The sequence below is a fragment of the Lepidochelys olivacea genome (assembly GCF_965140295.1).
Source record: "Lepidochelys olivacea isolate rLepOli2 genome assembly, chromosome: 22".
NCBI classification, from domain to species: Eukaryota; Metazoa; Chordata; order Testudines; family Cheloniidae; genus Lepidochelys; species Lepidochelys olivacea.
This window is the reverse complement of record NC_140432.1, coordinates 12,084,263-12,106,035: the sequence shown is the minus strand read 5'-3', so window position 1 is coordinate 12,106,035 and position 21,773 is coordinate 12,084,263. Positions and strand designations below refer to the sequence as shown.

At 48.0% G+C, this 21,773-nt stretch overlaps 2 protein-coding genes across 3 annotated transcripts; one reads left to right on the top strand and one right to left on the bottom strand.

Moving 5' to 3' along the window:
• The first annotated feature begins 52 nt into the window (after positions 1-52).
• On the top strand, positions 53-6,490 carry THYN1 (thymocyte nuclear protein 1). Of its 2 annotated transcripts, none has more exons than XM_084611735.1 (8): positions 53-187; positions 967-1,050; positions 2,169-2,395; positions 2,986-3,054; positions 3,859-3,951; positions 4,984-5,079; positions 5,990-6,140; positions 6,257-6,490. In XM_084611735.1, the coding sequence occupies exons 2-8, from the start codon at positions 1,008-1,010 to the stop codon at positions 6,298-6,300; spliced, it is 723 nt and encodes a 240-aa protein (XP_084467861.1). In that variant the 5' UTR covers positions 53-187; positions 967-1,007; the 3' UTR covers positions 6,301-6,490. The 2 variants fall into 2 exon arrangements, with proteins under 2 accessions (XP_084467861.1, XP_084467862.1); XM_084611736.1 differs by having other exon boundaries at positions 78-187; positions 941-1,050.
• Positions 6,491-7,107: 617 nt separating this feature from the next.
• Positions 7,108-21,666, bottom strand: VPS26B (VPS26 retromer complex component B). The gene is made up of 6 exons (XM_084611666.1): positions 20,449-21,666; positions 15,469-15,625; positions 13,163-13,327; positions 11,621-11,796; positions 10,730-10,872; positions 7,108-10,174 (listed from the first exon to the last, which is right to left on the bottom strand). The coding sequence occupies exons 1-6, from the start codon at positions 20,669-20,671 to the stop codon at positions 10,028-10,030; spliced, it is 1,011 nt and encodes a 336-aa protein (XP_084467792.1). The 5' UTR covers positions 20,672-21,666; the 3' UTR covers positions 7,108-10,027.
• Positions 21,667-21,773: the final 107 nt, after the last annotated feature.

Below are 21,773 nucleotides of genomic sequence, written 5' to 3'. Positions count from 1 at the left end.
CTCTCGCATTGGCGGCTGAGCAGGGGGCAGGTCTTAAAGGCATTGCACGTTTGCATAACTTTTATTGCCCGCCGACCTTCAGTAGGCGGAGAGGCAGGCGGGGTCCACCCCCTCACCCCCACCCGCTGTGCAGCCAGGAGGAGTATCCTTCCCTCCGCAGAGAGAGTGGCTGCTGCCCCCGCAGCTGGTGAGGGGAGCCCTGGGAGGGAGGGGGCAAGCCCAGGACATGGGGTGGGGTGGGGTGGGGAGGGGAGGGAGCGAGGCATGGGCTGGGGGGGGGGGGGGAGAGGAGAAACAAGCGCTGGGCATGGGGGCAGGGTAGAGGGGGGGAGGGGAGGGAGCAAACCCTGGGCATAGGGGAAGAGGGGGTGGGGTGAGCCCTGGGCATGGGGATTTGGTGGGGGTAGTGGGAGGAAGCCTGGGGAGCAATGACTGTTCTGCTGTGGTTACCAGCAAAGTTGCCCATTAGCTCACTAAGCAGACATCAGGTTGGTCCAACACCTACCACTGGAGGATTCAAACTTGCCACCTAAAGCTGCAAGGCTCTGTCCCAAGAACCATCCAGTGCTCCCAGGATAGGACACCGGGGCTTGCACCTAGAAGGGGGAATGTTTATACCCTTTCTGCAGCAGCATAGCTGGCGCCCCCTCCACTGCAGGGGTGGGAGGGAGGAGAAGGTGGATGGGAACAAAGGGGACATTTGTCCATCCCCCCCCAAAAAAAAAATCCTCAAAAGGGTCCCAGATTATTGTCAGAAAGGCCAAAATATGTACAAATTTCCCCTGTTTAGCAGTGGAAGAGCAGCTGATTGGAGAGTCTTCATCCCTGATATATATATATATTATAAATCACAACAAAATACTAACACAATAGCCAATTTTTACTTCTTTAAACTCTTTAAATGAATTGAATGGTTTCTTTCTCTTTTTGCTTGAATAAGTGGTAACAGCAAGTGCCCCCCCACAGGTGCTTCTACTTGCAGAAAAACTAGTTCACGGAAGCCAGAGATGTCTCCGCAAGGCAAAAAGAGAAGCAGAGCAACATTGGCAGGTCTGTGCAGAAGTCTTACCGCGCTCAACAGCTGTAGCTTTTTGGCTGTTGGGTTCTCATATTTGGGTGTGGGTTCCAGTTTATAGTGAAAACATGGACAGATACTCCCTGTACTTGCCTGTAAGCTGCCCACCTTCTCATAGGCAAGGATTTTGCAGATTGTATGTCTCTCTTCTACAGATGGTCTGGGGGACCCATATGGACCTGACAGGAGTTTTCTCCTCTCTATAATAAGGGATAGTGATGTTTCCTTACAGTGCAAGGCTGTTGGGAGATTTAATTTGTTAATATTTGTAAAGCATTCTTAGATTGTCCACTGTAAAGGTACTCTAAGTCAAAATACTGTGTAGCATTGTTGTTATACTACTTACTAGAACAGAGGAGTATTATCAAATAACTAACCAACTGTGTTAGAGGCAATGTGACTTAGTGGTTAGGGCACTGGACATTGTATTCCCACCTCTGCTACTGATCTGCTGTGCGAACTTGGGCAAGTCACTTTTTTTCTCTGTGCCTCTGTTAGCCGCTCTCTTGGCTGTATGCTATTTACGATTTTAACCATTTTCAGGCAGGGACTGTCTCTTAGCATCAAGCACAGTGAGGCCTGTACCTCTGAGGCTTTTAGGTGCAGGAGATTATAAATAAAAGTACAGGAGATTATAAATAAAGTACACTGATGTACAATTTTTGTATGTTCACTTATGGGCTAATTCACAGAGTTTGGCTCCCTGCACCTAGTTTCTCATCTGTTAGTACAAAGTAGTCTGGTTGTTGCACGTCATTAGGGCCAGTTTTTTGAATCAAGCTAATAGACTGTGGCTTGCCTATATTTAAATGACAGTACGAGCAAAACCTTGGCAATAGCTAGACCACAGCTGTCCAACCAACAGTAAAAACTCCTGTTTTTTTTATCTTGGAACACATTTCAGATGTGCTGGAAATCTTTGTAAGTGATGTCAACTGCCTAAGCTAGAGGCAGGGATCCACCAAAACTTCTTTTCTAGCCAAATGTTGTCCCGTATCAAGCCCGCTGGGATATAAATCAGGTGTTTACAGCAATTGTCAAATTAGGAAACAATGCGTTCTGATTTCTCCACTCATGTTGTGTTTTTTTAAAGGTAAAGAGAGGCCTGCTGCTAAATTTGCCAAAAGTAAGATTCAGGAGGAGGAAGAACTCATGATGCCTGCTCCTAAGGAGAGGAGTTCAAAGCCCGTGGGGAGCAGTACAGGAAAGGCTACCAAGAAGGCGGCCTGCCCTAGTGCACAGGGAAGCAAGCAAGTGTACAGCCACTGGCTGATGAAATCAGAGCCGGAGAGCAGGTTTGAGAAGGGAGTGGATGTGAAAGTAAGCACTGGATCTTCCTTACTGTCACCAGCCCAGCATGTGCGCTCAGGAATGAAGAGGAATGGAAGCTGTTTTATTTCTAGCTAGAGGGCTAGTGTCTAAACTTTATGGATTGTGGGGTCATAGGATTCAGGTTTAATATCAAAATTACCTTATTTCTTTCTTTCACAATAAAGAGTCACCTTCTTCTCAAATACCCTTCTCTTTCTGGGTGTGCGCACACACAGATTTCATTCTCTTCCAGGCCCAGAGAGATCCTGTAAAAAAGCCACACCAGGCAGTGTGTGTGGAACTCAATGTATGTACCTTGTGACCACGAATGGTTGAAGGCCCTGCTAGGATTTTTAATCCGGGTCAGCAGGAAGTCTTTCTGTTTCAGATCTGGTCCTTAGACTGCCAAAACATTGCCTCTGCAGCTTAACTTTCTTTACTTTAAACCAAGCAGGGACCAAAAGCTTTGTAACCCAGACAGTATGAGGAGAGATGCCCTAGAAACACATCAATGTACATAGACAATAAGAAAGGCTTCTGTGCACTAAATCCAAATGACAATCCAAGTCTAACCTCCTGTTTTTACTTTGATTGGGCAGTTCGGCATTGAAGACTTAAAGGCTCAACCCAATCAGACAGCATGCTGGGATGGAGTCAGGAATTACCAAGTAAGGAGCAGTGATTGAAGGCCTGGATTGCAAATACAGCATCATTGAAATATCACTATTGCAAACAAGAAAACAAAAATTAGCTCTTTATAAATGCTAGACTGCAGGCAAAATAGATGACTTGTTCACCCTGTGTCCAAATTCTTCCCCTGCGTACACTAAACCAATTGTTCCTACTTTCTGCAGTTTGGCTAATTATCTATGGCTTAAAAAAAAAATCTCCCCAGACATGTTCAGGCAGGCCAGTCCTCTGAAAAGTAGTCTGATTTTTCTGTCTGGTTTCAGAAAGAAATATGCAGGTTCAAAGCAAACATCAACCCTCATTTCTTTCCTCTTCAGTTTTTTCCTGCAAAGCCCCAGCTAACAGGACTCCAGCTTCTTGTCTATATAGTTTTCTGTTTCGGCACACTAGTACAGTGGGAAATTTAAGCACAATTTTGTCTCTTTATAAACAAAACCAGCTTTGCTGCTTGTTCTGTAACCAGGAACTTTAGACTCCTGCAGTTGCTGAATGAGGATGGCAGAGCTGCTGAATTCCAATAGACATTATAGCTACTACGACCCTAGGTCTTACTTCTTTTTCTTACTTGAACTTAGAGAATAAAATATCTTGACATTTTGTAGGAATGTTTGTATGAGCGGGTCTGAAGCACCAGTGTTCTCCACACTTCCATTCTTCCTTCTTGTTTCATTAAGCAGCTAATGGGCACAGCCTTTTGAAACTTTCCTATAGGGGACACTGCTTAGGCCCTCCTCATGGCTTAATTACAAAGTTCAGTGGTCTCTTATCTAATCATCTGACAGGCACGGAATTTCATGAGAGACATGAAAGTTGGGCAAGAAGCATTTTTCTATCACAGTAACTGCAAAGAGCCTGGGATTGCTGGAATTATCAAGGTGAGAGCCTTTTTCTAATCCTTGCAACAGTGAAATATTTCACTGCTGGTCTATTGGAAATAGCAGCACATTAGCCCTGCTCCTACCTCAACCCCAGAGAAATGCAAGAGTAGCCTAATCATTAGTTGTGAAGAGCCTACAATCACTGGTTCACAGACCAGCAGAGCTGACTCCCACTTCACCCTTTCCCAATTGAAACAGAGCCAATTTATGCGATCTCACTGGTTTCATGCTGGAGTGTTTCCAGACAAGGCAATGGAGTTATGCCAGATTTACACCAGTGTCCAAATAGAATCTGCCCCACTGGGTTCCACACAGTTGTGTATGAAGATGGTCTTTCGGATTAGACTTTAAGCATCTGACCTCTGTGGGTCTACAAGATTAAGAGTACATGGGTATCCCAGTGACATGGCCCTGGCCCACCCTCTCTCCTCCACTGTGGCGCACTGGTGCGTTGTTGGTCTCAGTGTTGTTTAAAATGCTTTGGGCAGAGAACGTAAAGAAGAATGTCATCCCCTTAGAATGGAGCTCCTATGGTCAGATCCAGGGAGAAACTGGCAACTCTGCAGCAGTATTGCCCCATTACTCCTCATCAGGATCTTTTGATGGACACCTCATATCTTATGCTGCTAGGAATACTTAGCTGGCTGATCATGAGAGGTATAGGCAGAGTGCAGGAACCCCAGTCCCTGATCGTTCCATCAGATGCCCTGCTTCAACACTCAGTGACTTGATCCCCTGAGATGTGTACTTTTGACTGCTATTAGTAAGGTCCTTGAATTCTATGCCCAGTTCTGACTGCAACCTTAGGCAAGTCCCTTAAACCCCTGACTCAGTGTACCCATATGGAAACTGCATATACCTCACCAAACTCAGAGGGTGCCTAGATAGTATTTGTAAAGCATAGTAGTGAAGGGTGTGCTAAAGGTGTTGCTTTTGATATGCCCTTCCTCTCATTTATGGTGGGTCAGGAGGTGTCAACAACTCAAGTCTTACTCATGAGTCTCTACTCTGCTTCCCTTTTAATTTTAGATTGTGAAGGAGGCTTACCCAGACCACACTCAATTTGACAAGATGGACCCTCACTACGATTCCTCCAGTACCAAGGAGAACCCTAAGTGGTCCATGGTAATGTATTAAGTTACACACACAGCCAGTTCTGAACACTACTGATGTGGGCAGAGGAAGGGAGAGAATCGGATGGCCTCCCTGGTCTATCAAAGCCCCTGTTTGAACCTACACCACCTCTGTCATGAGAGGGAATTCATTCCAGTTGTTTCCCTGCTCCTTTGCTCTACCTTGGGCCCCCCATCCTGGAGGATGCGGAGATCCATATACCCTAAAATTCTTACCACCTCACTTGGAAACCCTGCTGCCAGAAAACAGAACCTCTAGCCTCTCTCTAGTGCAGAGCTCAGTGGCTGGGGATGGAAGATTACTCTGCACACCTTTAAGTCCCAAGCTGAGTCTACACTAGGCAGCGTTTATTCTTAAAGCACAAGAACACAACTGTAGGGCAGTATTAGACATCAGCCCTACGTCCCTAATAAACGTCTTGTCCCCCAACAAGATATGGACTCCTTCCTCTGATGCAGCGGCTCTCAACCTTTCCAGAATACTGTACCCCTTTTGGGAGTCTAATTTGTCTTTCTTACCCTCAAGTTTCACCTAACTTAACTACTTGCTTACAAAAATCAGACCTAAAAAGCGTCACAGCACATCGACTGAAATTGCTGACTCTCATTTTCACCATAGTAAAAAATAAATCAACTGGAATATAAATATTGTACTTACAGTTCAGTGTATAGCATAGAGAGCAGTATAAGCAAGTCAGTGTATGACATTTTAGTTTGTACTGACTTCACTAGTGCATTTTATGTTGCCTGTTGTAAAACTAGGCAAATATCTAGATGAGTTGCTGTACCCCCTGGAAGACCTCTGCCTATCCCTGGTGGAGAACCACTGCTCTAACATCAATAGTTCTTGTCCATTTCTAGCAACTGCGTTCCCTCATTGCCCATGTCTCCCCACTCACCAGGTGGACGTCCAATTTGTGCGGATGACTGAGCGCTTCATCCCCCTGTCCGAGCTGAAGGCTCATTACCAGGTGCACAGAGCTTCGGGAGGCCCGCTGAAGGACATGACACTGTTCACCAGGCAGAGGCTCTCTGTCCAACCCCTGACAGATGGTAAGAACCTTTCCCCTACTAGGGGTGTCTTGACAAGATTCCTGCTAAGGAGAAACCCTTGCTTAGGACACTAGTGTGTTCCTCTTCTTACTCCCTTTTCCTGCCCCTTCACCCAGAGGAATTTGAATTCGTCTTGAGCCTTGAAGAGAAACCAAGTTAGACAGACTGCAGCAACCGGGCCCATCGAGGCTGAAAATGCCCCCCGGTCCAGCCAGAACCCTCCCTTCCAAATTTATACTCTTCAACCCAACCCCAGGGAAGACTCTGCGAGCGGACCAAAAGGAGGTGTATATATTCACTGTTATTTTGGTGCACCGTGCTTATGTTTAAATAAAGCTTTTTTAAAGTCAGTGAGACAGACTTGATTTTTCAGGGATGGAGAAGGGTTTGCAGCTCCCCTTTACCTCAGAGAGGACCAAAAAAAAGAGCTTGCCTTCCTGATTCCCTTTACGACAAGCGGTGCCGAGACGCATAAGGCTCCTTCCACTCCTCGGTGCAAACCCTGCCATGGAGCAGAAAGACAGATCTCTCAAGAGCAAGGATACCACATTCAAAGCAGGCTGCAGGGAGAGCGCAAGACCTGATGTCAGGTTTTTAATACTGTCGCCTGTGGGACCGAATGACGTGGGCTGTGGTTGAATCCTTGTGCTGGGCTAGTGTTCACAGCCAAGTTCGCTTCCTGAGCTTGCTCTAGGTCCTGGTAAAAGGAGAAAAAAACCCACCCACTGGAATGGAGTAGCCATAGAAGTCACCCATCAGCACGACTCCGGGTGCACGTTACATGGCTTAAAGGGGAGCTAGTTAGCTTTCCCCAGTCAGAAGCACGGCTGCGCCACGCCCTTGGAGGCAGCACAGTGAGGAAAAAGGCTGCATTCTCCCTTCCTCAGGTGCCTGCTGAGCGCCCAGCCGGGCAGGACAGTTTGGACCTGCAACGTAAAACAAGCCAGACAAACGAACGCATGGCATCTGAAAGCCTAGAATGGCCCCTTTTAATCCAAGAGGCAAACAAACAGATTTTAAAATACAGCCACTGAAAAGACGAATTAAGAAACATGTAAACACTGCAGGGGCTAAATTACAAGTCGCACTGCTTGGTTCAGTGCCGATGCACCCCTCCACCCGGTGAGAAGCTGCTTGGAGGGGAGGGGACACCCACAGCACAAGATAAAACAACCCAGCAGGGGGTGCACTGCAAAAGCCACAATAGCTCCCCGCTCCTCTTAGTAAACAGTTGGCTTTTTCTTTTCTGTCAGGGCTTGGCATTGAAGGTTCATGTCTCTCCTCTCAAGAGCCAATCAGTATAGATGGGGCAGGTATCATCACCCCCAAACACAGGGCATAATGGAAAGCAGGTTGAATCATCTAATCAGAGAAGGTAAAAAGGTGGGGAGGGGTGACTTTCAAGCCTAGTCCTATGATGGGGGACACAGAGGTGCAGAAAAGTTAACAAAAGGAAACATTTTGGCTCATGCACCATTTCTGACTAATCCCTCTCAGAGTGACAAGCAAATGCTGTCTGAGAATCTTGGGGAGAGGGGGATTTCCATCTTTTGGCAATCTCCTCAGGTCCATCACTGATCCTGTTTCACCCCTCACCTAATGCAGAGATGTGTTCACCCCCTGGGCTTCTTAACACCAACATACTACAACCAAGAGAAGTATTCAAGCACAAAGGGATTTCAGGATGGCTGTTTTGAGATGAGGCGAAGGAGAGAGTGGGTCAGGGTGCAGCTGGGCTAGGATCAGCCCCGCAGATACCATCTGTTACCTGGACTGTCTCCTAAAGGGAGCCTCACCTGCAGAACATGGTGTGACACTAGTGTTCACAGCAGAGAAGAGGCAATTAACATCCCCTGGGATGAAGCAGGACTCTCCATCTAGGTTAAGAACCATAGCCCTACATGTGACTGAGTGAAAATAAAACTTAGTTTGGCAAGCAGAAAACACATTTATCACTGAACTACAGCAGCTTTCTTACTACGCAAACACCACCCTCCTCCCACCCAGACCCCACCGTCACTACAGGCACCAGGGCACTGTCTCTCACAGAGACAAACGTTGCAGAAGATGCTTTAACTTCCCAGCAGCCAGAGAACAGCCCTACATCCAACCAGAGGAAATTCCAGAATCAGAAGCAAGCCTGGCCGAACATCAGGAAAACCATCAGTACCACTCCCGTTAGAGGGAGTGATGTCTTGGTTTAGTTCAGGTTTCTGTCTCCATATGCTGGTTGGAGGTTTTATTACCTGCTTCCTAGAAAGGGATCTAAAAAGGATGAAGAACATCCAAATCCCATCCATCAGTTAAGTCTAAAAGACCATCTCTGAACTTTAAAGGAAGACTGAATCCCTTCCGGGTACATTCTCATGATCCAACTTAACTCAAAAGATTAAATGGAGTTTATTTTGAGTGAAAGACATCCCACGCTCAGGTCCTGATAGCTTCATGCCCAAAGACACCACCACTACTGTTCTCATCAGGCCCAACTGACCAAGAGCTGACTGTATGGAAGCAGAAAGTTTTGCCAGCCACCCTGCCATTTTGCTTCACTTCACTTAGCAGCACATACAGGCCAGTAGCTCCTTAAACAAAGGTGTCCCATTTGCCAGGACTATTAATTGCTTATCCCAGGTGCCCAGGGGGTAACCTTCAAGCCTTTTACATACAGGTGCTTTTAAAGAACACCCCCATGTCCCCTCCTGTCCCACCCTGCTGCTCTTTCAGATAATTTTCAGCCAATCAGGGAAGTCCCCATGAAGTTTAACCACAGCACCATTGGGGTGAATCCTAGGGCCAGATGAAGCAGAGTTTCATTCAGATAAATTGGAAACAAGGAGAAAGCCAGAAGGGAAACAGTCCATCACTTACAGCAGCACTTCAGAGGCTGCACAGGCCACCGCAAGGCTTTTCCTTGTACAACTCCTAGAAAGACCTGACTGCAACTGCTTCCCACCACAGCATGTGGAGTCTGTACAACTGCTGTGCTATTACACTCTCTTCTATCTCCAGCATACACAAGCTTCCCAGGGCCCAGCGTGGCGATGTCTTACAGCATGGATTACAAACTACAGCCTGACCTCCCGGAGGCGAGACTATCAAGGCTCTGTGTGCTCTCTTTCACTGGACGGTTTCCTCCCAGACTCTCTGCCTAGCAGCTCCGCTAGCTCACCCATACCTCATCTGCCCTATACAGTATCCATATGCCTGTCAATTCCACAGACAGCTGCATCCATGAGCTCCCAAGGCAAGGACACGAAGGCAGCATCATCTGCTACGCTGCACAACCTGGCTCTGCTATTCACAGGGCTGATTCAACTAGTTATATAACGATTTGCAGCAGAGACTCCAGGAACAGCATGGGGGGGTGGGGGGGAGAACCCATCAGGCAGGCTACACTTCAAGCCTAAACTCCGCACATGCGCACTCCCGCCTTCCAGCTGAAATGCTTCATCGGGCTCCCTCCTCCCACTCACCTCACAAGGGCTTCTTGATGGCAGCAAAATGCCTTCCTACATGCCCAAAGGGACATACCTACTGCCGAGGAGGAGCATCAAAATTTCCCCTCCCGCCTCCCCACTGCCATGCTGAAGGGGTCTCATGGCAACGGGAAAGCCAGGCAGCCCAATGGCCCCTGCATGTATAAAAGCAGCCGACCCCAGAGGAACGTAGGAGGTTGGGGAGCACTGAGGTACGTTCAACTTTGTGCCGTGGTTGCTGTAGCTTACATTGCCCCCACCCCACCCGACTGGTCCTTCGAAGATCAGAATTAAGTCAAAAAACTGGTACTGATTTTCATAAGTCTCTGGTGAAATGTTTTCTTTTCCCCTCGTTGCTGCTGCCGGCCCTGGACACGTGGGTTCTGCAGCAGCCTCGCTCCACAGGGCCCTTCACTGCCGGCTGTTGTTTTCTGCAGGCTGGGTGGGGGTCGTGGCCTCAGCATGGGAGGATGTCCCCTCAAACCGCTGAGAGGCAATGGCTGCCTGGTGGGACATGCTCTTCCTCACAATGTCTCCTTTCCGCCATAGCACCACTTCCTGTCAGAACGCAGACAGCAGGACCTGTTAGGACATGCAGCAGCTACGCTGGCCCCACCCAGGATGTACTCATAGGTCTGAACGTCTGCCTAAGCTGCCGGAGCAGTAACTTGCATCCATCCCCATATGCTGACCTATTCCACTCTCCATCCTTCAGCTGGGAAAGGCCATTCCAGCTTCAAGAGAGGGGCCCAGGCAGTGCAGACCTCTCGAAGGCTGGATGGTAGCACTCCTCAGAGGATGGGCCAGAGGCAGCCACTAGCTGCCAGGTCTGTCCCAATATGTGGGGCGACATTTGCCATGGTTAATGCAGCGCAGAGAATTGATAGGGGGATTACGGTAGATAAGCCCTCTCCGAGGAGCATCCCTAACAGACCCAGATAGACAGGTGCATCCTCTATCCACCCCCCAAATGATTTGGCTCCAGTGGGTACCCAGGGAGGAGCATCTTCCCCCACATCACCAGCCAGGCTGCCCCACATTCTTCTCTTGCGAGTTATAATGGAGTGCCTGAAGCAGCACTCCACCGCGCGGCGAAGTCCCACCCTTTCTCACCTGCTGTTTGAAATAGCGCCTTTCTTCTTCATCGATCAGCACCAGGTTGAGGTAATAACGCACCGAGAACTTCTTATTGATGTCCCTCATAGTGGGCGTCAGCTCATAGCCCGCCAGGAAGAGTCGGATAGGAATGGACTCCCCTGCAAAAGGCATGAGCGTAGGCACAACATACTGATTCAAATCTTACAAGGACAGCACCGGCTCAATAAGGTAAAACCAGAGCAAGCTAACGCCTGCAACTCTGCGCCTGAGTCTGGCGTACCTTACCACTGCTGGATGGGGTTTGGGCCGAATGCCCTCAGCTCCTACAGAATAGCAGTGAGCATGCTTACTCCTTAGCAGGGTCGTGCCCTTTGTGGCAAGCGTCCTTCCTCCACTTCAATACCACAGGGTTCCCTTCATTGCCCACAGCATTGGAGGAGAAAGAGAATGGAACGACATTCCTTCTAGCGACTGACATGGGAGCTCTAGAACAGAACTGCAGGTCCCCACTGCTGAACACTATCATCCAGAGAGACCAGATATCTCGGGGGATTGGCAATGAGATAAGATACCACCTTTCAGTGCTATGTTCTGAGACCAGGCCCAGGTCAGCAGTGGAAGTCTATTCCTAACTGTACCACTGACTTGCTAGGAGACTTAAAGACACCAGCAACGTGCCTCAATTTCCCCCACGTTTGTAAGCTGACATGAGATTCACCAGTGAAGAGGGATGCACGAGCCAGCTATTACCACACAAGAAAACAGGCACTCAGTTGAAGATAGACGACAACTTTATGGGACTCACAGTAGGTCCCACATTCCAGCAAAAATTAATGGTGCAAAACAAGCTCTGGACCTCCAAAGATTATAGGAGAGGAATGTAAATGGTTCCCCACCCCTTCTCACCTCTAACAGGTGCCCCATCCATGATCTCATATTTAGCTATTGTGTCATTCTCGTGGTAAACATTGGGGCCGGTCCCTGTTGTCTCTCTCTTGATGATATCTATCTCCATGTGTTTGATCTTGATCCGCACCAACAGGAAGTAGATTTTTCCAACAATCACATCTTTTAAGTGGTACCTTGAGAGGATAGGTAAGACAGCCAAGATCAGTTTTGGTCTCTGCACAACAGAGCAGGAAACAAGTTGACAAGCTGGAATGTGCCTGTCAGACACTTCCCCATTCTCCTCAGGGCACACTTCAGAGTCCATGGGCACCCCAGCCATGCGTTCTGGGCTGCTCCAAGCAGTAACTTTGCATTCATGCTCAATTCTCTGGGCATCAGCAAGTCTGAGTGGGATTATTGGATGAAATGACATCTTAGGCTGGACATTCATAAGAACTTCCCAGCAACAAGATCCAAGTCTCCCAGTGGCAACTGCTTAGGTAATTTAAAACAACACCCTGCTGGAGGATGCTCCAAGACTGGGTGGGAAGGATGGACTAGATCAGGGGTGGCCCACCTGTGGCTCTGGAGCTGCATGCGGCTTCTTGCAGAGATGCTGACTCTGGGGCTGGAGTTACAGGTGCCGACTTTCCAATGTTCAACCTCAGGCCCCGCCCTCACTCCACCCCTTACCCCAAGGCTCCGGCTCTTTCCCGCCCCCCCCATCCCCCCAAGCCTGCTGCACCCTTGCTCCTCCCCCCTCCCTCCCAGAGCCTCCTGTACACTGCGAAACAGCTGATTGCGGTGAGCAGGAGGCACGGGGAGGGAGAGGGAGGTGCTGATCGGCAGGGCTGCCGGCGGACAGGAAGTACTGGGGGAGGTGCTGATGGATTACTGTGGCTCTTTGGCAATGTATATTGGTAAATTCTGGCTCCTTCTCAGGCTCAGATTGGCCACCCCTGGACTAGATGTAGCCTAAACTGGTAATTTCCAACTTCTGTGCCTGAGTTAACAGCCACATAGTCCCACATTTAATCACACCATTCTGGCAAACAGCAGAAGCTGTGCCATTGGGCCACCTGGGACTCAGAACAATGGGAGTTCTCAATCTGAGTAAAATAAACCCACTTTCATCCTAATTCTATGCACCTCCCTCAGTATGTGGGTGCAGATGCCTCCGTCTGGATAAAGCACATTCCAGGGTGGTGGTGAGAGGGGAAAGATCTAAAGCAGGAACAGTCCCAGCACGTCAATCAACAGCCTGCCATCCACAGTAGGGAACAGGGAAAGCTAAGATAAATTACAGGGCCCCACCTAAAGTTTACAACAGGAGCTGCCTCTGCATATCTAGTCAAGTTAAGGGTCCCAGAGCTGCAGCCTGAGCCCGGAAGTCTGCACTGCAATGAGACAGCCCCACGACCTTGAGTCAGCTGGCATGAGCCAGCTGTGGGGTATTTTTTTTTTTTGGTGCAGTGGAGACATGCCCTAAGAGTCCCACCCAGCCGGCTGCATCCTCTCATGCAGGGAGTTCTACTCAGCAGCCGTTCTCAGGATACTTACTTGGATTTGTTATACTCAAACTCGATGTGCAGGCAATCCTCGATTCCCACCTCCATCTTGATAGAGGAATTGAGCTCCGGGTAGGTGCTGAGTGTGTGCACGACAATGTCCATCTCCTTCACCACATCATTTAATCTGCGGCTGACGGTCGCTCGGAGGAAATACCTGCAAGGGGAACACCTCATCCATTAGAACCCTTGCAGACTACCTCAAAGGGCGCAAAAGCCATGGAGGGAGGTGTTAGAGTGGAGGAGAGAGGAACATGGGCTTTGATGGAGCCACTCAGACCACCTGGTCCATCTAGTCCAGTAATCTGCCTCCTGTAGTGGACAATACCTGATGGTTTAGCAGAAGGGTGAAAGTCCTTTGTAGTGCACCTGAGCAATTGTACGCTGCTGTACACAGGGGAGACGTTCCAGCCTGAACCCTATGGCTTATTGCCCGAAAGCATGAGACGTGAGTACACTAATCACCACCTAGGTAACTAAACATTGATCTTAAAATTATCCAGCCCTCTTAAATGCAGCCCCAGCATTTGACTCGTTGACTAGATTTCAAGGTGACAGCATATCTTGACAGCCCAAATCTGAAATAGGATTTACAATTTGTGAAACACAGCAAGTCAACAAGGCATTTCTTTGCATCTAAGCCACGATTAAAATAAGCAGGCCCGATTACAGGACTATTGAAACACATTTAACTGACTCTGCTGGAGACTGAAGCAAATGACCAGACATTACTGTTTGATTGCCAAATAAATTGGAAGCATCTGGGAATCAGAAGAGACTTTGCTTTCCCTTATTTTTTAACAAGAAGAAAAAAAAAAAAAAAAAAAGGAGCAATTCAAGCATGATCCACATGCACAAGAGAAGCCACGACAGGCTGCATTTTACTACTGAGCTCGCTGCACAGCTGCTGGAACTGCACTCAGCGCTTGACGTGCTGTCCCAAGACAGCGCTGCTTTCCATCGTCACAGGCGCTGAGAACCGAACATTCAATTTCAGCCAGGGATCAGAGGCGCAGAGCCTTTGGCCGGCGGGCGCAACTGCAGTTGCAACACAGACGAGAGCTACCAAGAAGTAGCTGCAGACTGGAGGAACAGAGCGGAAGCCAGGGAGAGAAGCGTGGATTTCTGAAGAGGGGGGAGAAAGAGGAACGACAAAAAGGGTCGAGACCTCCCTTTTCAAACATGTGGCGTTCACAGGAGTTGGTAGATTTTCCACAGATTTTCTAGGCATCCCACACACAGTATCTGAACTGTCAATCCACCCCCATGGCCTAATATTTAAACATGAAATGGGACTATACTGTGACCCCCACACAAACAGCAGCTTGAGGGGCTCAAGACACATGCACACACATGAAGGGCCACAATTCAGTTTAAAAGGGAGAGTCCAGTGACACAGGCATAAGATAACTGTATTTACTAGCACGATACAGATTAGAAATTAATTTCTTCAACAATCTTTAGAAATTATCATCATTGCTCTGTTCCCTCTGCACGGTTAACTGTGAGTGTGGTGCCCCTCTCAGCTGGGAATAGCATTTTATCAGTACTTCCTCCCTGCTGGGGGGAAACAGCTCAGGCTGGATTGCCTGGGAAATCAGATTTTGGAAGTTACTGTCAGCTTGTTTTGAAATGATAGAAAATGGTTAGTTTAACAGCAGTTCAATCACTTTTCAATGACATGCCCCTTTTAAACAATTAACACGCCTCAGCTCTGATTTCCCACGGATTTCAAAGGCAAGACCCATATCCCATGGCCCTAGTCTATGGGCTTATCTACACTGGCCCTTTACAACGCTGCAACTTGCTCGCTCAGGGGTGTGGGAAAAAAAAAAAACCCTGAGGGCAGCAAGTTTCGGCGCTGTAAAGCACCAGTGTAGACAGCACACCAGCGCTGGGAGCTACGCCCCTCATGGAGGTGGGTTTTTGTTTTTGTTTGTTTTTTTTAAGAGCACTGGGAGATCTCTGCCGAGACTACACACGCCACGTTAAAGCTTTAAGGCTGCCAGTGTAGACTAGCCCTATGTTATCATACTGTCAAAGTTGACAGTTCCCTACTGGATTTTCAGTTGTTCCTTATTATATTTAAGATAGATTGTAGTTCTATCTATTCTTCCCAATTCGACTCTTAGACACAGGCATTAGACCCTTGTGTTGCTGTACTATCTGTTGGTGTGTGTTCATTTGGGGTACCTGGTACTGTCTCTCTTACTAGAAAGACACTGCATGAAAATTAATGCACAGGGAGAAGGCTGAATCTTGGGACCGGGAGAAACCCGACAGCGGGAGGAGACTCACCGTAACTTCACATTCTGCCCCGTGTAGGACTCGTACGGTTTTTCCACATGCGTGAATTCAAAGTCGAATGTCTGTGACTGGGTGAACTCACCAGGACGGGCCAGGTCCTTCACTAGAGAGACAAATTCATGGTGGTTTCCCCGGTCATAGTAGAGCTCTAGGAAGAGAATACTCGGTTAAGCAGTGCTGCTCGCTCTTCTGTGAGTAGGTCAGCTTTGGGAGAAGAACTGCAAGAAATGGGCATGGCAGAAAGGAACCAGTCCCCTACAAAGCCTCTTCCCTATTCTATCCCTTCTCCTCCACTTCCCAGAGAGAGAAGGCCTCCCTGGAAATCCTGAGGTTCAAACACAAAGGGCCATGCTTCATCCAGCCCCAACTGGGCCAGATACACAATGAGAGGAGTGAGCCAGGGTCTAAAGAGTAGAGCTGCACAGTTAGGTCCTTGACCCATAACGGGCCCAAGCTCATTTTGAAGTGCCAGTAAAAACAAGAACCCGATTTTGCAGATTGGTTTGTTCACCCTAGAAATCAGCAGTGCTGTTCCCCTCACTGGACAGCCCATGTTCGCACAGTGGCTTACATTCTCCTCTGTCAAGCGCATGACAGAGTCCAATACAACGAAAGGAGTGCTCTCTTAATGGTTCGATTTAGCAAACCTAGACTCCTGGGTTCCATTCTTGGTTTTGCCACTAATTTATTGTGACACCCTCAATACTTCCCTCTTCCGTATGCTGCTTCCCCCCCACCCCCATCAGTAAAATGGGGTCAGCTATGCATCCCCTGGAGGGTTGCTTTGCTACATTAGTATCTGTAAATTGCTTGAGGATCCTCCTAAATTACTTGAGTCATCCTACATTGTACAAGTAGAGAAGAAATAAGATATCCCATGAGCTCATACAAAATATCCAACCCACGGGTAAGGGAACAGGATAGACTGGTGTCAAAAATAGCTGAGTAGGTCAGTAAATATTCCACTCCCATGAAAGCAGGTAAAGAGAGAGGAGACAAAGAAAGCAGGAGCGGAGATTCTCATGATGTCTCTTCAGCTTTACTCACTTACTCCTACCTATAAAAACAAACCAGAACATCTACGTGGGTCAGTGTAATCAAGGTTAATATATCCAGATTACCTGCAAAGACAAGGAACCATCACAGAGCAAATCAGCAGCTACTGCCATCCCTTCTTTCATCACTTCCTGCAGATCCGCACCTTCAAGGTCGAGGCACTGGACTTGTAACCAGTAAAAAAACAAAGCCCCAAAACTTCCCCAAAATGGGGAAGCAGAGACAAAGCAGAAGTGTGGGGCTAGGAGGCTTCAATCTATCATTGCTCATGTCTCTCAAAGAAAGTTTAAGCAGCAGTGAGCGCAGAGGTAGCCCCGTTAGCTCCAGGGAACAAAAAAAGGTTAAGAAGTCCATTGAGTTCCACACTATGCCAGCACACAGCATATGACCACACAGAGAACACATCTTCAAGGGGTAAAGCTGAGCTGGTGATTCTATGATGGCTACATGGCTGGCCAGGGAAATGTTAGGGAACAAGGGTCTGTGTGGAAGAGTTGCTCAAACCAGCTGCAGATGAAAAGGCAGACATTTTCCTGTGCCCTCCCAATTGTTCCAGCAGTTCTCCAAGCATAGCTGTGACCAAGTGACCATCTTTAATATAAAGTGGCCCATAGGAACTACAGCCCCTCAAACATAATTTTCCATCTTGATCCAAGATAACAGAAAGTGACACACCAGGGGACCTGTATTCAGTTTGCTATTATACATAAGGGTAAAGGCACTCTACTCCAGTTTCCTGTATGGTGTGCTCCCAGAAAGTTGCCAATACAGCCCTTTGGTTAGGAAAAATTTGGGCAACCCTAATTCTTACAATCTGGAGCTGAGGTCACAGCTAAGACAAGGTCAAACATTATCACATGTCCACTGAACCCTGCTGCAGAGGCTTTCTGAAGGGCGGTCTTGTCATTAGAACACTAGCCTGGGACTCAGGAGATCTGGGTTCAGCTCCCATCTCTGTCACAGATTCAACGCGTGACCTTGGACAAGTCACTTACTTGTGCCTAATCTCCCCAGCTGTAAAATATGCAATAACGCTTTGTCTTGTCCACCCTTTTGTCCACCTTACCTCTTTAGACTGGAAGCTCTTTAGGGCTGGAATGATCTTTACTGTGTTTGTATAACACCTAGCATAACAAAGCCCTGATCTTGGTTGGATCCTCTGCGCACTAATGTAATACAATCATATAATAAACCATCCCTCCATTCAATACACCTCCACAAAGAGAGAGAAGGGATGCTCCTTTATGTGATGGGGAAGGAATGCAGGAGTGACATACAAAGAGACACGGACTCATCTCACAGCACAAGGCCAAAAGCAATGACTGAGTTTAAACTGGGAAAAAACAGACTGCCAGCGTACTAGGCTCCCAGCAACTACTGCCCAGGGGCTGAGATTAGCACTTTGACCTTCAGAGGAGGAATTGAGGATTCTTCATATTTAAAAAGACATCAGCATGTCGAACGTTAGAAAAAAGCCCCAGTTTGAGTTCAACAAAGCCATAGTTTTCCATTCTGACTTTTTTTTGAATCTACCATTTTTAGGATGATCTCAGAGAACAGTCACTGCAGACAGACTGATGTCCTGAAAGGAATCTGCACTATCCATCCATCCAGAGGGGAAACTGTCCTGGACGTTAACCAGAGAATCAGACACAGGACTCCTGGATTCTATTCCCAGCTCCATCACAGACCCTATGATCTTAAACAAATCACACCACTTCTCGGTGCTTCAGTATCCCCATCTGTAAAATGGGGGTAATGCCTATCTCCTCACCTCTGAGAGTCTAAATCCCTAATATGAGGCATTTGGAGATGGAAGGTGCTATAAAAGCACAATCAGTTATACCATCTTTCAGACCACTGGGGCTGTTTTTTGTTTTGTTTAAGGTAGTATAACCAAGTACAAGTCTGACCTCAAGTCTGGTTATGAAAACTCTCTTTGTAGCTGTAATAGACACATACTACTTATGTAGTGCTTCATGAAGTCAAAGCACTGAGCAAATCAATCAGTCTTCAAAACTCCTCGGTAAATATTATTTTTGGAGTATCATAACATCTAGAAGCCCTAGTTATGGACCGAGATTCTAGTGCGCTAGATGCTATACAAACACAGAGCAAAAAAACAGTCCACCTTCCCCCAAGAGCTTACAACCTAAGCACCCATTTTACAAATAGGGAAATGAGACTGGTGGAGTGCCTGTCCAAGGATGCACAGCGAGTCAGTGGCGGAGCAGAGAGTAAAGCTCATGCTGAGTTTACTCTGGAGATTTTAAACCCAGAGGCAGGTTATAATCCAGTTTTCTGATAATGGGGCCTGTTTATATATAATTAGCTATGTGCTTTCTCTGACCCCAGAAGTGTAACATGTGGTGCAAGTGGAGAAAATCAGAAGAGAAATGAAGTGAAGGTGGTGGGGCTGGGTGAGGAAAAACATCAATTTAATCTTCTGTGCCAAGGGATTTGCAAGGAAATGTTATCCATCTCAAGTTGAAAATGTTGATCACATTGATGTGCAGATGAACAGCTTCTACCGAGATTTTTAGAGCAGACAGGGCCCTGGATTTAAGGTTTTGTCTGAAAAGTCCCACACATGCATGGTACAGAGTTAATAAACGAATAAAAACTGTGCAAGTTACTCTAGGGTTTATCACTTCTTTTCACTCAAACTCAGATGAGTCCACAAAACGTTTAGTTCTTTATACCAATGGCATAGTGGGTAAGACAAGCACCTTCCCTCCTATTATGGGGGGAGGGAATCACTTATCTAAATTTGGTTTGCACAGTATAAAATTGCCAAATTCAAACTGCAATCACAGGAATAACAGCTCAGATATCAGATGACTTCAAGTGGATAAGGGGGTTAGGCCACCCCAACAGGGTGAGCAGAATCAATGGAGCTGGGGACAGCAAGCTTTGAAAGGAAAGGAAGCTGACCCACAAGGGTAGTTCACTTCTGGGGCATAGCTCATTAACTGAAATGTGCACATACACCAGCTGGTCTGTTGCCTCATGCCCTCAATATAACCATTACCTCCCACAGCAGCCCTTCCCATCACACACAATGTACTCAATAGCACAGTAAATGCAGCTAGAGACGTAGCAACATGTTAATAAAAAGGATGGAGCATGATAAAGAACCCATCTTATACACTATAAGGGATGCTGCTGCCAAGATATTAAAACTTAACAACAACCCTGAAGGTTTGAATCTGAATTAAAAAACTCTCTCTATATATTTCAGAGCTCAGGTCACTGAATGAGCAGAAACAGGAAAACAGGATGAGAAAGAACAATGACCTGAAAAAGGAGTGGAACTACCTCCCTTCTGCACAGATTCAAGGGTACAGAACACATGGCTTGTCCAAACCTAAGAGGGGATTTAAAATAATTTCTGATAATCAAGGGACTTTTCAGCGTAATTACAAGACGCTGGGGATCATAACCCAATTTCCAAGAACAGGATGCACTGTAACTACCCATTTCCTAGGCAAATGGGAGACCGAACCTTGCCAGTGTTATCATTTAAGTATATTCCACCTGGAGGATTCAGAGTAACAGACTAATAAATTGGTTAGTCTCTAAGGTGCCACCAGTACTCCTTTTCTTTTTGCAACCTGGAGGAATTAGCCATGCAAAACAAATAAATAAAACTCCATTCAGTACACTGCTATGTATTGCTGCCCTCACTGAAAGGGTTTCATTTTTAATTTCAGAAGGGAAAGAGCAATCAGACTCCAATCAGAGGAATCACTACAGGATGGCAGGCGGATGAATGTGTTGCAAGCAAGCTTTAGGAAGCTGTGAGCCCAACCCACTCCGCCATGCTGGTACAAAGTACCACTCCCCTCACCCCTCCCAATTAAAGTCCTTGGCAATACACCATGCAATACTCTCACCCCCACATTCCCCGCTCACCAATTTGTCCAATGAACTCCACCTTGATGCCTTGGTGCTCCAGCCGCTTGTTTGGGTGCTTGAGGGTGAGGGTGACCCGACCTGATACTGTCTCCCCATCGTAGAAAAGGAAATATTTCTCCTTCTTGCCCTCTTCAGTCTTGTGCTCAGCCCTACGCCTACTCTCTGCATCGCTCAGCACCAGCTCCAACTCTGCACTCTGCCCAAACCCAAAGAAGCTCATCTCGCTGCTGGGGAGGAAGGCACAATCCCAGAGGGGGCTAATGGGGTTGCTGTGGGGAATGGCGTGTACTACTCCAGGGAGCACTGGAAGAGTGGCAATGTTTGAGAATTTTGTTTTCTTCAAGGGGCTCAAATACGATGGCAATGGATGCAGTACAGAAACCCAGATAAGGAAAGTGGATGTAATCCAATTTTAGGGATGAAGACTGTAATGCTAAAGGATCTTGGTGAGGTTCAATCCTAGCAAGCTGAGTGACTTCAGGATGGAAGAGAGTTCAATACAGCTCAAAAGCACTAGAAAGATCTATATTTCTGGAGGACGGGGATAGAGTAACCTCAGAGTGCTAGAGGGCTCCTGTTGCTTAGGAAGGGGAGTTAGAGAAGGGTGGTCCAATGCAACCAAGAGAGGGCCTAGAAAGCTGCTTAAAAGGGCGATGTAACAGCCTAAGGAACTGCTGCTGTTTTGGAAAGGGCTGCAGCATAAAGGTCGCCCATGGAGTCTGCAGCCGCTGCTCGGAGATGAATTACAAGGAAGGGCCCTTGGCAGCTGGAGACCGAGGGATTCAGTGCACCCCGTGGGGGGGTCTTCTGCCTCTTACCTTCACTACTCAGGAAGGGGTGTGGGGTGCTGGGTAACGAAAAGGGAGCACTTACCGCTTGGGGTGTGTGTGTGGGGGGGGGTGCAATGCAGCAGGGGGCACCACTGCTAGGGGAAGGAGGTGCAACTGGGAGGGTCCCCCCCAGCGAGAAGATATCGAGAGTACTCCGGCTGTGGGGGCAAGGGGGTGCAAATGGGGAGGGGCCCCGGCTGTGGGGGCAAGGGGGTGCAAATGGGGAGGGGCCCCGGCTGTGGGGGCAAGGGGGTGCAAATGGGGAGGGGCCCCGGCTGTGGGGGCAAGGGGGTGCTCTGGGAGGCCCTGCTGGCAAGCGCTCAGCCCCCGTGGTCTCCGCAGGGCGAACGGAGCGCAGCGGTCACCCCGCGGCGCAGGAGCCGGGCTCGGAGCTCGCACGATGCGGACCCCGCTCCGGGCTGGGTGCGAGGGGCTCCGCAGCCCAGATGCGCTCGCGCTCTGCCCCGGCTGGCTGGCACTAGCTGCGCTCGA